This window comes from Hippocampus guttulatus, chromosome 3 (genome assembly GCF_054856545.1).
Source record: "Hippocampus guttulatus isolate MCC_2025c chromosome 3, RoL_Hgut_1.0, whole genome shotgun sequence".
Taxonomy (NCBI): Eukaryota; Metazoa; Chordata; class Actinopteri; order Syngnathiformes; family Syngnathidae; genus Hippocampus; species Hippocampus guttulatus.
Genome location: NC_141263.1, coordinates 19,432,980 through 19,447,606, shown reverse-complemented (window position 1 = coordinate 19,447,606; position 14,627 = coordinate 19,432,980). Strand labels below are relative to the sequence as shown.

Genomic DNA, 14,627 nt, shown 5'->3' with positions numbered 1-14,627 from the left:
GTAAAACGAAAATCATCTGCCTTCTGGCAATAGGCAGATTAATTAGCATGTGGTGTTTAAATAGTCGAACATGACGACTCCGTTTATTTTTTCTATCATTTTAAGACATACTGCGGAGCTCGAGGTGGGAACGATGAGAGGAACAAAGCCTCTTAGCAGTTCTCCAGCTGGAGTGGAAAGTTGGCACCGATTTCAATTTTTGCCTCCTCGCCATGCGCTGGCTCAGAAGAGGTTGGCCGACTTCGGTGAAGCGTTTGGCCCCTTTCGTCCCTTGAAGACTCCACTGCTTGGTGCGCTACTCGCATGGTTCATTTCAACTGAAGTGATTGTACTTCTTCATAGGATGTCTGCACTTTGCAATTACATGTTACATACTATATTTGGATGTATTATATCATAACTGAATATGCATCTAAAAATATTTTTTTTAAACACACCAACAGAATAGGATGTCATGTGTCCAATTATTATATTGGGGGCGGGGACAAAAGAATTTTAAGCCAGTTTGGGGAAAAGTCCTCTCCATCCATTTCTACATGACACTCGAGGGATTTGCACCTCTCAGCCTGCAATAATAGCCTTCCCCAACATTTGTCAAATAATTTACAACCACCACCAGCTGTCTCATCCATCTAGAGCACTTCCAGCATCAATTTAATATTTGATATGGTTAAGTATAAATTCTCCAAATGGCCTCAACCGTTTGTAGCGCTATACTGTATTGAAGAAAATGTAGAACATTTCATTGCTAATAATTATCTATACAGTGTAATGTTGCTTGCTCAAATGATTCAAAAGACCTCAAGACACTTTTTCTAATTTACTTCCACAGTGAAACAGTTGCACACGAGAATAGCAATGGCAGGCCAAGGATTCCAGTGCAAGTAGAAATAATGTCAAAACATAATGGAAGCATTAAGCGATGTGATTTCTACTAAAAGTGTCTCTCTGCCATAATTCAGAAAGCGCCAAGTAACGTAAAATTTCCATTTTTGCACAAGCTTTTATCGGTGTCTTTAAACAACTGGCGCTCACCATTCGACGTTCCATTGTATTTGGGTATAAAGAGAGAGAGAGCGAAAAATAGCACCATCCATACACCATATTCCTTTGACAACACAGCCCTTAGTGGCTCTTTACGATTTGCAACGATAACAGTAGCCATCTTGTTACAGGCTAACTGTGACAAATCACATACATGGACACATGCACGAATACACAGATTAAAAAAGGTTGCAATGTGACCAGGAAAGATTGAGGAGACAGCACTGATAAGACAGCCATGAGTGTATTGTGGGTCCTTATGTGATGCCAAAAGTCCAAAAGTGGCCCGGGCCCAGAGGGGGCATCGCAGACGCTGCCCCTGGCACATGCAGGATATTAATGAGTCTTATTAAAGCAGCACAACATTTGTTGCGCTTCTGACCCACGAGGCTCTGACAGCCTGACAGAACCACCTGGCCCGAGTCACACTGGATAAGGTCACCTCTAGAACTTGGATTTTTTTGTGTGTGTGTGTAAACTGTACTGTCTTCATGCATTTTAGTAAATGTTTTTTTTTAATTATTTGTTTTGTAAGCTCTACGTACATGAGCCATTTTGATTGATGTGAGTTTTTTTTTTCTTTTGGTATTTTTGTAAATGAACCTCTACCTGCTTTCAGAACATGTGTTGGTACTGCTGTCAGCACCTGAAACGGAGTGGTCCTCGACAGGGAATCAGAGGAGAGAGATTAAATCAGGGAAGGCAAATCAATAACGGCGTGTCGATTGAGCCGCTGATTGCTGGGACCGGGAGACCCGAAAGCACCTGATGATCAGCTCATCTTGGTTTCAATGTAACATTATGAACTAAAAAAAATAAGCCGGTGTAAATATTGATTTTAGCATTGATACTGTTGTTTGATTGCCATCAGTGTGGATATTCAGTGGTTATGAAATTTCTACACACCCCTACTCAAATTCCAGGTTTCAAATGACGCCAGACCTATTCCGCCGATAATGTGTTGAAAAAGAAATCAAACATTCGAGAGAGGTGTGTGCGGACGGAAGATTTTTCCAGTTGACATCAGTCAGACATTTTGCTACCCATTTAAATGTTTTCGTCAATGGCAGTCTAGTCTGCCCCCCCCACCTTCAACATTTGCATGGCTATGTTTCACCTGGGTAATTAGGACGCATGATGTAACCATTACGCACATTCAAAACTGCTGATGCATTTGAATAGGAATAATCAGAGGGTTCTGTCTGAAAACAAAAATTATTCCAGCTCTATGGACAGTGTATATAAATAAACCACAATGTGTAAAAAAAAATTGCAATAAGGGAATCTTTTTATGCTCGGTTCCGGGCCATAACAGTAGATAAACCAGCCCAGTCAAATGACAATACTGGAGGCTTTAGCGATACAACCGGCATATTCTATTCTCTTTGACAAACCGGTTACATCCATAAGAAACGCATCTTGATTGTTCGGGTGTACCAAATGCTATGGCCAATGAGCTCTAGACAGAAATACATTTGATCAACTAATCAAACTTTTTACTCCTGCGCCACTCTGGCCAGCAGCCTTGCCTGCAGCGGAAGAATTACGGAGCCCGGGAGATAGCATGAAACAGTCGCTCCCCAGTCACAGCCTCTGAAAACTTCCTGTACTGGCTAATTAAAATGGGCCAAATTGACTCGACCAGCTGAGACTTCCACTTTTTTTCTGACAAAGCGGAAGAGTGATGATGAGTTAGTGTGACCTTCACATGGCACTCCTTCAAAAAGATTTAAATGAACAGGGTAAGCAACTAAACACTCAAAGACAGGCAGCATTCACCCTCCACCTCCTAAGACCAAACGAGCTGTTTCCAAAATTGGATTTTTAGACCTTCGCCCCAAATCTGGTGGTGGGTGCTAAAGATGAACTTTCCCCTTTTTAAACCCTTGCTCACGTCACGTTTAGAAGAACCATCTGGACCCTTTGTACATTTAGAACAGCCGCATCAGCAGCATATGGTACTATTTCAGTGTCTGGCAGTCGCGAACATCTCCGACGGGATGGAAGGTGACATCATGCAACAGCTCAGTAAAGCCAGGAAGCCATCGGAGGGAGAGATGGTAATCTAGCAACAGTGATTCTAAATTAATACGCGTCTCGGCAGCACGGTTGAGAGATGGAGTGGCTGTCTTTTCAAGAAACTAATCCCAAAGGGCACTAAGACCACATCCACACATACGCAGATACGGTGGAGAAGGAATAAATAAGCAAACCGAAATAATTGTTCTTTCCCTGCTTCTATTATATATATGACTGATGTAGACTTATTGGCGCTTTAGACATATTGTACTGAGCAACCAGAACAGAGATGTGTGAACTAATGAAAAAAAGTAAAGGCAAAACATAAATATTGTACCTAAAAAATATATATATATACATTTGCTCCGTAGTCTATGGATTAAAAATAACACTAACAACAACGTACAAACGCATATGCCAAAGCAATAGGTAGTTTGATTCCCGGTACCATGAATGCTAAGACCTTAATGGACAATCAGAAGAATTGTGACACAATAGAAACAATAATATCAACCATTAACTGAAGTTAATCCCGAATATTACATTATCGCACATGGGAATGTTGATTTGTAAAAATAAACAATATATTGGCTCACACAAAAATGAAAACATAAGTATGTTTATGTGGCCAAAATATGTTTTAAAAAGTGAATGCGATGTCTAAGAAAACAATGGAGATTCCATCATCAAAAGAGATCAAAATCATCTGAACATTCATTCTCAGCTACGGTCATCCGAACATATTTGGAGGTTTAACCCTCCTTCAAAAGCCTTCTCACAGCTGCCTCGGTCAAGGTTTAAGAGCTTCCCAACTCGGAAGATGAAGATGAACAGGACAAGAGACTGGAGGCGGGATGCAGGAAGCAATGGCCATCATCATCTTTATGATTGCTCAAGTTGTCACTCACTGCTTCATCATTCAACCATTACAAAGGTTGAATGATGGAGCCTTGATAGCTCCATCAGCTCACACGAATAACACTGTAACAAAAGCAGGAGGAAAGAAAGAAACAAAGAGAGAAGGAAAGACAGAAAGAAAGAAGCTTGACCACTGTGGGGGAGAGTGGGTGGCCATAAAAGTGCTGAAGACAAGCCCACGCCACCTAGGTCCTCCCAGCATTTTCACCAGACAGGAAGATGGATGGACCCCAGTCTATTAATAAGTACACTTAACTCACCAGGGCGCCAAAACTGCTAACACTGCAATTGGCCCCCGATACTAGCTCCAACGATACCACCTCCCCACAATGGCGCCCACTCATCTCCTGATTGGAGCGACCGCGCGGTAAACCGAACCCTCTGAGCGCAACTTGGAGGCTCTCTTGGGCCAGACCACCGTGAGCCATTGATCGATGAGGCGACAAGTGAGCCGAACACGATTTGCAGGCCGTTATCATGTGCTCTCGCAGGATTCAACTTGATGATGTGAAGGAAAAGGATGAGGGGATTCCAAATCACAGTTGAAATATGTAAAAATTAAAATAAACATTTTTTTAAAAAGTGGGAAAGGGAGCCTATCTAAATATACAGAGGCATCAATGAAGCAATGGCGCTGTTCCTAATGAGGTGTGACAGCCCAGGATAAATTGGAATATGAAGTGAAGCATGATTACAGAGGATTAGATAACAACCGCAGCGCAGCCCCGGCGTTTTGCTAGCGCTCGGTTTATAAATACATTTGTTGGCGTTCCGTCGGTGCCTGCACACGGATGCCGTGCTCACTTTGGCGGCGGCGGCGTACAGTGTGAGATAGCGGTGAGGTCAGCTCCACCTTCACAGTGCTACCGGCTATGATGTGCAAAAGCGGTTGAGAGGAGGTGCTTCATCACGCCGCAGCAGCTTGGTGCGCGAGCCTCTGGCCATGATTCATCCATGCCGATTGATTCCCGCCATAAAACGTGCGGCGGCTTTACATTAGATGCAAACTGTGATGATGGCATTTTTTTATTGGGAGCTCACGTGGAAGTTGAATGGCAGGAGCCGTGGCTCGAATCTGTCTACCTGCACCTTGATAAAATTCACCAAAATCACGTTGCAGCACCTGTGCCAACATTTGCACCTGGTTTCAGCATGTGTCAAGTTGAATCTACTTTCCGTCACCAAATTGTGAGATGAGCCGGGGGGCGTGTAAAAGAAAACGCCTTCGGTCCACTGGAATGGCCAGCAAGGTGCAGAGCTCTCTGACAACACCCAAACAGGCTAAAAAAGAATTGCATCAACACAAAAAACAAGATGCGTCAGATCGGCGCAATCGATGAATAAAGTTCCCCGTGTGACATCGCTCTCAGTTATCTCATTTCTGGACGCCGTTTGTACACAACCAGTTGGGAATCCCCAATGTATTGTTTATGGGGTGGATTGTTCCAACAAGGCCTTGGTATCTCAAAAGGGTAAAATCCTCACTCATACTTGGAGAATGTTAACATTGGTTACGTTCTTTTGTGCAATCCTATGAACCCAAAGTAACAGTGAACAAAACCTGTACTCATGCTCATGACTTCGAAATCCATAAGACTGGGAAGAGACAACAGTATGGACATTAATAATAAGGGAAGCCTGTTAATTTAGCGTTCTTTTAGCATTAGCACATCAAGTCCACAGGCGGCCGAAAACATCTCACCTTGAAAGTATGAAAAAGGAGTAAATGCATGCTACTGACACCTACAGGGCTTAAGTGGAACTGCAACCACCTTAATTTAAAGCGTGAGGGCCTTCTAACGTCACAAACTAGCTAATGAACAAAAGTGATATACATGCATTAACCTAGAGCCCATTGTAAAAGGAAAAAAGTAAATAAAGTTTACCAATGTTTCCACTTCTGTAAATAAGTTTTGCTGACATTTGCACACACTCCAGAGTGAGTGGAAATGGGCAATCCACTTTCTCAGGCTGGGTCAGTGGAGCCGCGAACATTCCATCTCTAAACGTTTTCATTTTTACAGCTGCGGATTGCTTCGCCACCGCCGGTGTCTCGATTCGGCTCAAACACACTTCATCAGCCTGCGCCGCCATAAAGAAAAAAAAAAAGATTTCCTCTGCCCCATTTCCCTTAAAGTGAGCTCAGCAATCGGTCTTTCTCTTACAATAAATGCACTCTTGCTTCGCAACTTTACTGATGACACACTTTGCGATCACAAACCGTCATAGTCCAAAATGTTTGACCGCTTGGTGGTAGAAATATGTTGACAAGTTGCAAAAACCACCACGAACTTTAGGGAATTTATCATTTCATTTCTTAGGTTTAATCTATAAAGGGTGAATGTACATTGTTGAATAAAAAAAGAATTGTCTTCATGATACTTATATTGCTCCAATGCAAATACTGTAACTCAATAAGTCTTGGTGCCAAGTGTCGCTTGGCACCAAGACTTATTTGAGTGCCAGGTTGCACTCGCATTTCAAACATGATATTTAAAGATTCAAAATCAGCCACCATTTTTGTGTTAGGCTTGATCAAATCAGCCCGAATGTGGTCATACGCTGTGATGGTCCATAAAAATCTTAAAACTGAAGTGTTCTTATAATATTGAAGATGCTATCAATTATCTTGTTGGATGAATGATTATAAAACTATTATGGACGGTCCCCTTCCAGTGACGAGGAATTAAGCAGCGTAAATGGAATTATTGGTGACGTAACCCACATCTGACCGCGGCTCTAAAGTGGCTCTTGTTTACGAAACATTGCCTTGCAGGTTCTTTACTGACGGAGCTACAATAGGAAATGTTACATGCATAATTCAGCACTGTAGACACACTCGTGTTTCCCACTAGCGTTCCGCGGGACAAAAAAAAAAAAAAACCCAAAGACTGTAGCACTAACTGAGGCAAGGAGGAAAGCGCAATAACAAGTTGCACACAGTGTTTATCGGCGCAAATACAAATCTGTTCTTACCAAAGATGGCCCAGAGCGAGGTACAAAGTGTTGAGTGAGTACGAGTGCTGCCAACTGCTGTGAAGTGGTCGGTTTAGTGACCTAAATGATATAGTTGGACCAGGCTTGTACTGTACGGCATGGGGCCACTGGATCACCTTCATCAGCTTATGGTGTTGATAAGCGTCCTGGTGAGAGCGTATGTTTAGCTGGGATGGAGGCCCAGGTGCACGACACAATGGAAAGACTGGCGCGTGAGCAGACTGGAAAGCAACGTGTGGCAAGTGACCTCCTTTCCATATGTCGCAACATACATCACTTTCCATGAGGGGGGAAAAAAAATATGTTTTTTTCATCTATCCAAGCATTGTAACTATTTTATAAATTTTGTTAAGTACTTCTTTGTCACCTTTGTGAACATTACTACAGTAACTAAATTTCGATGCCAGGCATTTAGATATGTTCTATTAAGCTTTTCATGCATTTCAGGTCAATTTATATCTCAGCTACACAGTTTACATGCAGCGCCGGTGATTGCTGAGTCATTTGACCCACTCTTTATGCGGACATGACATGAAGCAAGGGTTATTGGTGGGTCTCATGACTCTTCATGCGGATATTGGTCAGCCTCAACCGTGATCAGCATCTGCACGTTGCATTACCAGGGCATGTTGTTTTCATATGGACCCTTGCCAACAAAAAAAAAAGATGATGTCTTGTAGAAAGATGTGTGATGTGATGTGCAAGCTTGCTAATCTATGGAACAAAAATAAATATTTGTGATCTTACAGCAAACACCGACACTCATTATTTGTGTGGTAGCAATCTCTAAGAAGTGCGAGAAGCACAGTACATGATGTGCAACCAGCCTGACCATAATAGAGAGCAAGAGTGACGATTAAAAGGAACAGATTTGAAGTCTGCATGAGAGGAAAGAATTGAAGAGTTTGATAACGCTTTTCATGATGATCAAACGTTGCTCATTATGCAATATTCTGTTAGTTTCACGCATACTGTCAGTGTATTTATCACAACGACAAAAAATACTTGCAGCTAATGTCAAAATAGTTGTTCATTACTTTACTCACCCTTCCCTGCCTTCATCTTCATCAGCATTGGAAAGGAGCTGCGAGCCAGCCATCGAGAGATCCAGTGCTGTCAGGGGAAGGTCTCTGTAGCCAAAACTCATCAGTTGGACCGGAGGAGCCAAGCACTGGCTCTCATCGTCCACCTGCTGTGAGATGACTTCCAAGTCTGACAGAGCTGCAGTCTCCACATCCCTAGCAGACCACCAAGAAAAGACAGGACACACATTAGACCTTGATCCGGTGGATGACCACTGAAATAAAATAAGAGTTCAAAAATGAATTAAAACTAACCTGACAATGCCGATCAAAACTGACTGCTGTACAACTAACATCGAATTTAAACTAAAACCACTTTTTTTTCCCACAAAATGCTTGTATGTGCCAGCACTACTCAAACACCGCACTTTTGATTTTATACACACACACACACACACACACACACACACACACACACACACACACACACACACACACACACACTTTTGTGGAATCAGAATTAAATGCAATAATTCGGCAAGATTTTGAGCAGCGCCTCTTTGGGAGAAAACTGAAACTGTGTCAGGCTGTCAGCATTAAACATTTTAGCCTATTAAAAGCGCCTTTGAAAAGTAGTGCGCTTGAATGTCCGGAAGCCAACCAGACACTTACGGCTCACTGGCGACAGCCAAGTGACCATTCTCTCTGGCTGAGCGCCGTGGGCGAGTGGCCAAGGCAGCTAGCTGTTAACCACTAGCATAGCTGCTAACACCAAAGACTGATGAGACCAGTTATTGCGAGTCAGCATGTCTGCTGTTAGCTAGCTATACCTGCATCTAACCAATGTGTACTACACCTTTTCGGTGCTACATTTTGGTCCCTCTCTCTGGAATGACCTCCCACTGAACATTCGGCAAGCCTCCTCGCTGCCCATCTTCAAAACCCTCCTCAAAACTCACTTGTATTCTTTGGCATTCGACTCAGCATGACTTAGATTTGTTCTGGGTTTTACTGTTTGGTGCTTTCTACCGCCTTTATTACCGATTTGTCTTACTGTTTATTGTGCATGTTAAACTGCTCCATGTACAGCACTTTGTATGCAGCGATGGCTGTTTGAAAGTGCTCTATAAATACAGTTGACTTGACTTGACTAAATATTTATCAACCACAATGTGGGCAGGAAGGGCTGATAGACATCACATTCTTGCAAATTCTCACATGTAAATAAGGTGGTCTCTTTAGGTGACTAGATGCAGTGTTTTTAAGTTTGTTTGTTTGTTTAGATATTTAAAGTATAGTGGATATATATACAGTATATGTAAAAACACACAGTATAAGAATAAGAACGCTATATTTAAATAAACGGCATCGCTAAAGAAGATATATTTATCTTTTCTTAAAATTTTACCGGAAGGCGTTTCATCTTTTGTTCCAGTTCAACGTAGCAGCCGATAAGTAAAAGAAGTGAAAGATGGTGCCAACACAAAGCGAGCCGTGACATAGCACAAAGACAGCACAGATGAAAAAGACTTAAATTATTCATTCGGGCAACATGAAGAACACATTCTTATTCACTGCCGTGCCCTCGGGGTAGCAACGCTGGGTCACTCAGGGTCACGCACAAACACCCACTCGGGATCATGAAACGACTGAGCGCTCACACAGTTTAGCAACACCAGAGAAGTTGCCGGTCCGACGTTCGCTCGGAGGGACCGAAATAACTGGGGCGTGTCTTGCTTGAAGTGCAGCGCTCGCATACATTTGTGGCCACTGTTTAATGCATTTAAAGCAACGGCTAATCATCACAACGCCGCAAAAGACACCGAGAGGCTGAGGAGAGGTTATCGCAAGACGGCTTTGAAAAGCTTGTATATTTTAGGAATTATGAGCACATTAAAAAAAATGCCAAATATGCAGTATCTGCACATATGTAATTAAAGATGCAAGCGGCAATTAACAGCTCCTTTTTCATTGCATATCCTCAAAAGGATCATTGAACTTTGACGTCATCCTCCGCCGACAGTGTAGGTCGGTGCATGCCATTGCCCCACTGGCAATAAAGCTTTCAAACTCAGCGATGGCTTACAATTGCGGCTCATTTGGTCAAATTCACGAGCAGGTTTTGTCAGAGTACAATACCTGCACCTGGAGTTCTCCTTTTCTTCAAACCAAAGTGGCCAATCTGGCCTGGGTCCTTCAAACCCCTTTGGTTTATCCTCTTATAATAGACCTGAGTACAGAATTTGTGTCAACTGGTGAATTTGGTGTCAGATTTGTAGCACAAACATTCGTTTTACCAGAGTTTTGTCTTTGCAAAGAATTTTAGTAAACTGTCACTGGGAAAGAGGAAAAACCATGCTGCACTGAACACGTCAGTCATGAACGAGACACGCTATAAACAATGGACAACTCAGATCATTTGTATTTACTTTTCTAAGGAGACAGATCCAAATCAAGGAGAGAGAGCAAGAGGAGCATCAAAATAGGCCATTGAAGCAAAGCGTAAAATTTCAACGATCGGGGAGAAGGCACAGCAACAGGTTCACCTTAATATTTTATTTCGAGACGTATACCCCAAAATTTTACAATGGCAAATCTGCTTGACGACTGAGCGACCGTAAATAAGCACCGTGCGACTTGATCCATTTTAGTGTCTCTCAAGTAAAAAAAAAAAAAAAAAAAAATTAGAGCCTAACACCATGGTAGGCAAGCAGCATGACCAGCTTGCCTACAAGACCCAGTTGTGCAAAAGCTAGGCCGCCTCGATTGAGCACGGAGGAGGAAACAAATGTTGAACGCGGCCGCAGACTGACTCTGTGTGTGTGTGTGTGTGTGTGTGTGTGTGTGTGTGTGTGTGTGTGTGTGTGTGTGTGTGTGTGTGTGTGTGTGTGTGTGTGTGTGTGTGTGTGTGTGTGTGTGTGTGTGTGTGTGTGGATGCTTGTGTTGTATTTTTAGGCCAGAGCAGATGCTGGTGTATCAAGTCTGATGTGACGTCATTGCCTTTCCTTTTGTCAGCTGAGTAGATCCCCACTCGCCTTCAAACGTCAAAGGAAGTCAGGCGAGGGAGGGGAAGTAGAGAGAGGGAGCTGGGGGCGCATGTCAGGGGTTATGCAACAAGCTCAGGGGGACAACAAACAAAAAGAGGAGAGCTCTGAGCAGTCAAAGAGGGGAAATGGTGCTGAGAGAGACGGGGAGGGTTGCATGTGAAAAGTGGAGGTAATAAATGAACGGGAGGGAGGTGGAGATTGGAAAGGGGAAGATGGATGGCGGGGGAGAGGGAAGGATGAGGGCAATGAAAGGAGATGATGAGGAACCATAAAGATGGAGCCGCCACATTCTGTTCAAGTCGGCTTTTGTTCACATTTATTTCAGCGACTATTCACTCGGAAATAATTCAAAATAGCACAAAGAATTCACACGTTTCTGCAAATAGTGGCCGGAAGCAATTATTTATTCAATTACGGATGGGCGCGTTTCTTTTTACATGCCATCCTTTAAGGGAGTGCTGATTCGATACGATTTTGGATACAGGAGAAATGATCCGATTTAAGGATGTAACGATTAAAAAAAATGTAACGATTCGATTTGGTGTGGCTGTTGCTTTTATCATGTTCATTAATATGCAGCAACATATAAAAGCTCTCCCAAGCCCAATCTTATCCAAGTTAAGCAAATTCCAAACGATTCTACTGTGGGCCAGTCATTAAAAAAAATGATTTGATCCGAATCTTGATACGATTCAAGGACAATTTGAAATTGTAACGATTCGATTCGGTTCATCAAATCAAAAACGATTTGAAGCAGACATCCATTCTCATCAACACTTGTCCTTTGACATCTGGAGCTTATCCCAACTGACATTGAGCATGACGTGGCGTACACCCTAAACGGGTCTCCAGACAATCGAACGGCAAATATTCACACTTGCATTGACACCTGTCGACCAGCAAACTCAACCGAGAGAATTGAACAGAACCCTCCGGACTGTGAGTTAGCCACTAATCCATCACAGGGTCCTTCCAAAGAATAGGAAATAATATTCAAAGTGATGTTTAAAAACCAAAAGAACTATGATAGTAAAATAAAGAAAAACCGGAAAACTTAACACAGACTGAAAATGGAAACGGACAACATTGTGAAATGGCTACATCAGAGTGAAATGGAGGGTTAATCTCTCGTGGAATCATTTCATGATGCAGGATCATCTTGGGTAACGTTGTTTTGGTTCGCAATGACTTCAAACGGTCTCTGATATGAACTATTGAATGTTTGTGCACAATAAAATAGACCCATGAACTGATTTTAAATAGAGTTTTGTATCTAGTTTTCTCACTTCATAGTTCTTTGTTTCTACGGAGGGCTTCAAATTGTGATGACAGAGCACCGAGTGACCTGAAGCATTCACGGGAGAGGCACGCAATATGACTGACTGACTTCACTGACAGATGGACAGACAGGAGGAAAGAAAGGTGGATAGACGTACATGTGCGCGCGCACACACACACACACACACATACACGTTCACTCACCCACACCGGTTAATTAAAACATACACTGCGAACATCAACTCCAAAATGCTTTTGATTTAATCAGCGGGACCATAACTCTTCAAGGGCATCGCGGCCTCTGACAGGAGGTGTGTGGGTGATTTATGTGTGTGTGTATCTCTCTCTCTCTCTCTCTATATATATAATGTATATATATGTAATGGCGAACCAACCAGGTATCGTGATCCTAGATAAAGGGCAGAGGAAAGCCGTTGTAGTGGATGTAGCGGTCCCAAGTGATGGGAACATCAGAAAGAAGGAACACGAGAAACTCGAGAAATACCAAGGGCTCAGAGAGGAGCTGGAGAGAGCCTGGAAGGTAAAGGTGACAGTCGTGCCTGTGGTGGTCGGAGCACTCGGGGCAGTGACCCCCAAACTAGATGAGTGGTTGCAACAGATCCCGGGAACAACATCGGACGTCTCAGTCCAGAAATGTGCAGTGCTGGGAACAGCAAGAATACTGCGCAGAACCCTCAAGCTTCCTGGCCTCTGGTAGAGGACCCGAGCTGAATGAGGGACGGACACCACCCGAGGGGGGGTGAGACGAGGAATTTTATACTGTATATAGATACACACACAGGTTACAGCGCACACGCACGCACATGCATGATAGAAAACAGCCTGACACAGAGGCATGCTACTTTTTTATCAATACTTTTGAAGCCTCTTAACTATCGTGGCTCACGCGTACCATTTTAGAACGCTTCTCTCGGCCACCCAGATTCCCATTCTTTGCCCGTCGCCTCTGTGAATTGTACATGAAACTAACTCTGAATGAGAATAATAATAACGATAAACGATGTAGCGCAGCAGCTCTGATGACGAGCTGGAATTGCAGATTGTTGAGCGCTAACAACTACTGGTGACGCAGATCACGCGCCAAGGTAGGTTAAGATGGCCTGCTTTATTTTATTTTATTTTTTAAATACTTTTTGTGAAAGTGAGACTGCTAGGATGATTTAGGGTGCAATGTACATTAACACAACAAATATATTACTGACATGCACAAAGACACACAAACGGTTGTTTGGGTTTTTTCTTCTCTACACCCCTCGCGATCAATTAGGGACCAGTCCGCGATCTACCGGTCGATGGCGATCGACGTAATGGTCACACCTGACCTACATCATCATGATGGAAATCGGTTATAAATTAGAGCGATATGTGTGTAGCTTTTTAAGGCTCGGTAAAGAATTTTGAGCCTCTTTGGTGGAGTACACTACAGTATAGAGGGACTAACCAAATGGAGGCTCTTCAATATTTGTTTGACGACTCACCTGAAAAAGTTTAGACGTTGAATAATTTGGAATTTGTCATCAAATTTCAATTAAAATTTATTTGTCCAGAATTGGAAAATAATTCAGAACCAGATGAGAAGAAAACAAAAGACAAAGACATGAGTACTATATTGCTTTTCAGTGGTTTTCTTTCCCCCTCTTAGTTAATGAAAAGAGCTTTCACCGAGCATTGGACGTTATTGCAGTCTTGTCTCAAGAGCTGCTGCCCTTATCCCAATTTGATGGAATTATTTCCCGCAGCGAGAGGGCCTCACATTTCTTTGAAGATACACAAAAACAAATCCACCCAAGGCCGGGACGCTATTTACTCATATAGCAAATGCAATATGTATCGTGCAATTCCACAAAATAGAGATGAAGGGGAAAAAAAGAGCCTCTGCCGATCGCAACTTTTTATTGTCTGTTCAGCAACTTGTGCGTGGAAGCAACGTCGCCTACACTTGTGTACACGCAGCAACAAACGTGAATATAAATAAATGAGAAACTACATTAACATGTGAGAAAACGGGCGCAGGTAGATGCCACCTGCACTGTTTGAGTAAATGAAAAGGGATCGTTCGCTCTGTGAGACACGTATATGACAAAAACCCTCAATGCTTAGTTCACCAATTCCCACTCACAGATTGAGGATGGCTGTCACAAGATTCGTCTACTAGCCACGCTTCTCCTAGACACTTTTGCACACCAACCCTCATATAAAGAGCCAGCAAAACTATGACTAAATAAATAACTAAATAACTTAATTAATTAATTATTTAATAATAACAATAATAATTACACAC

At 42.7% G+C, this 14,627-nt stretch overlaps 1 protein-coding gene across 1 annotated transcript in view; it reads right to left on the bottom strand.

The window, feature by feature from the left end:
- Positions 1–14,627, bottom strand: part of LOC147207783 (transmembrane protein 266-like) — a 35,940-nt gene that overhangs the window by 17,010 nt on the left and 4,303 nt on the right. Inside the window, exon 3 of the mRNA XM_086107960.1 lies at positions 8,025–8,216. Coding sequence (XP_085964086.1) covers positions 8,025–8,216 — 192 coding nt within the window. The remainder of the gene's footprint in view (positions 1–8,024; positions 8,217–14,627) is intronic.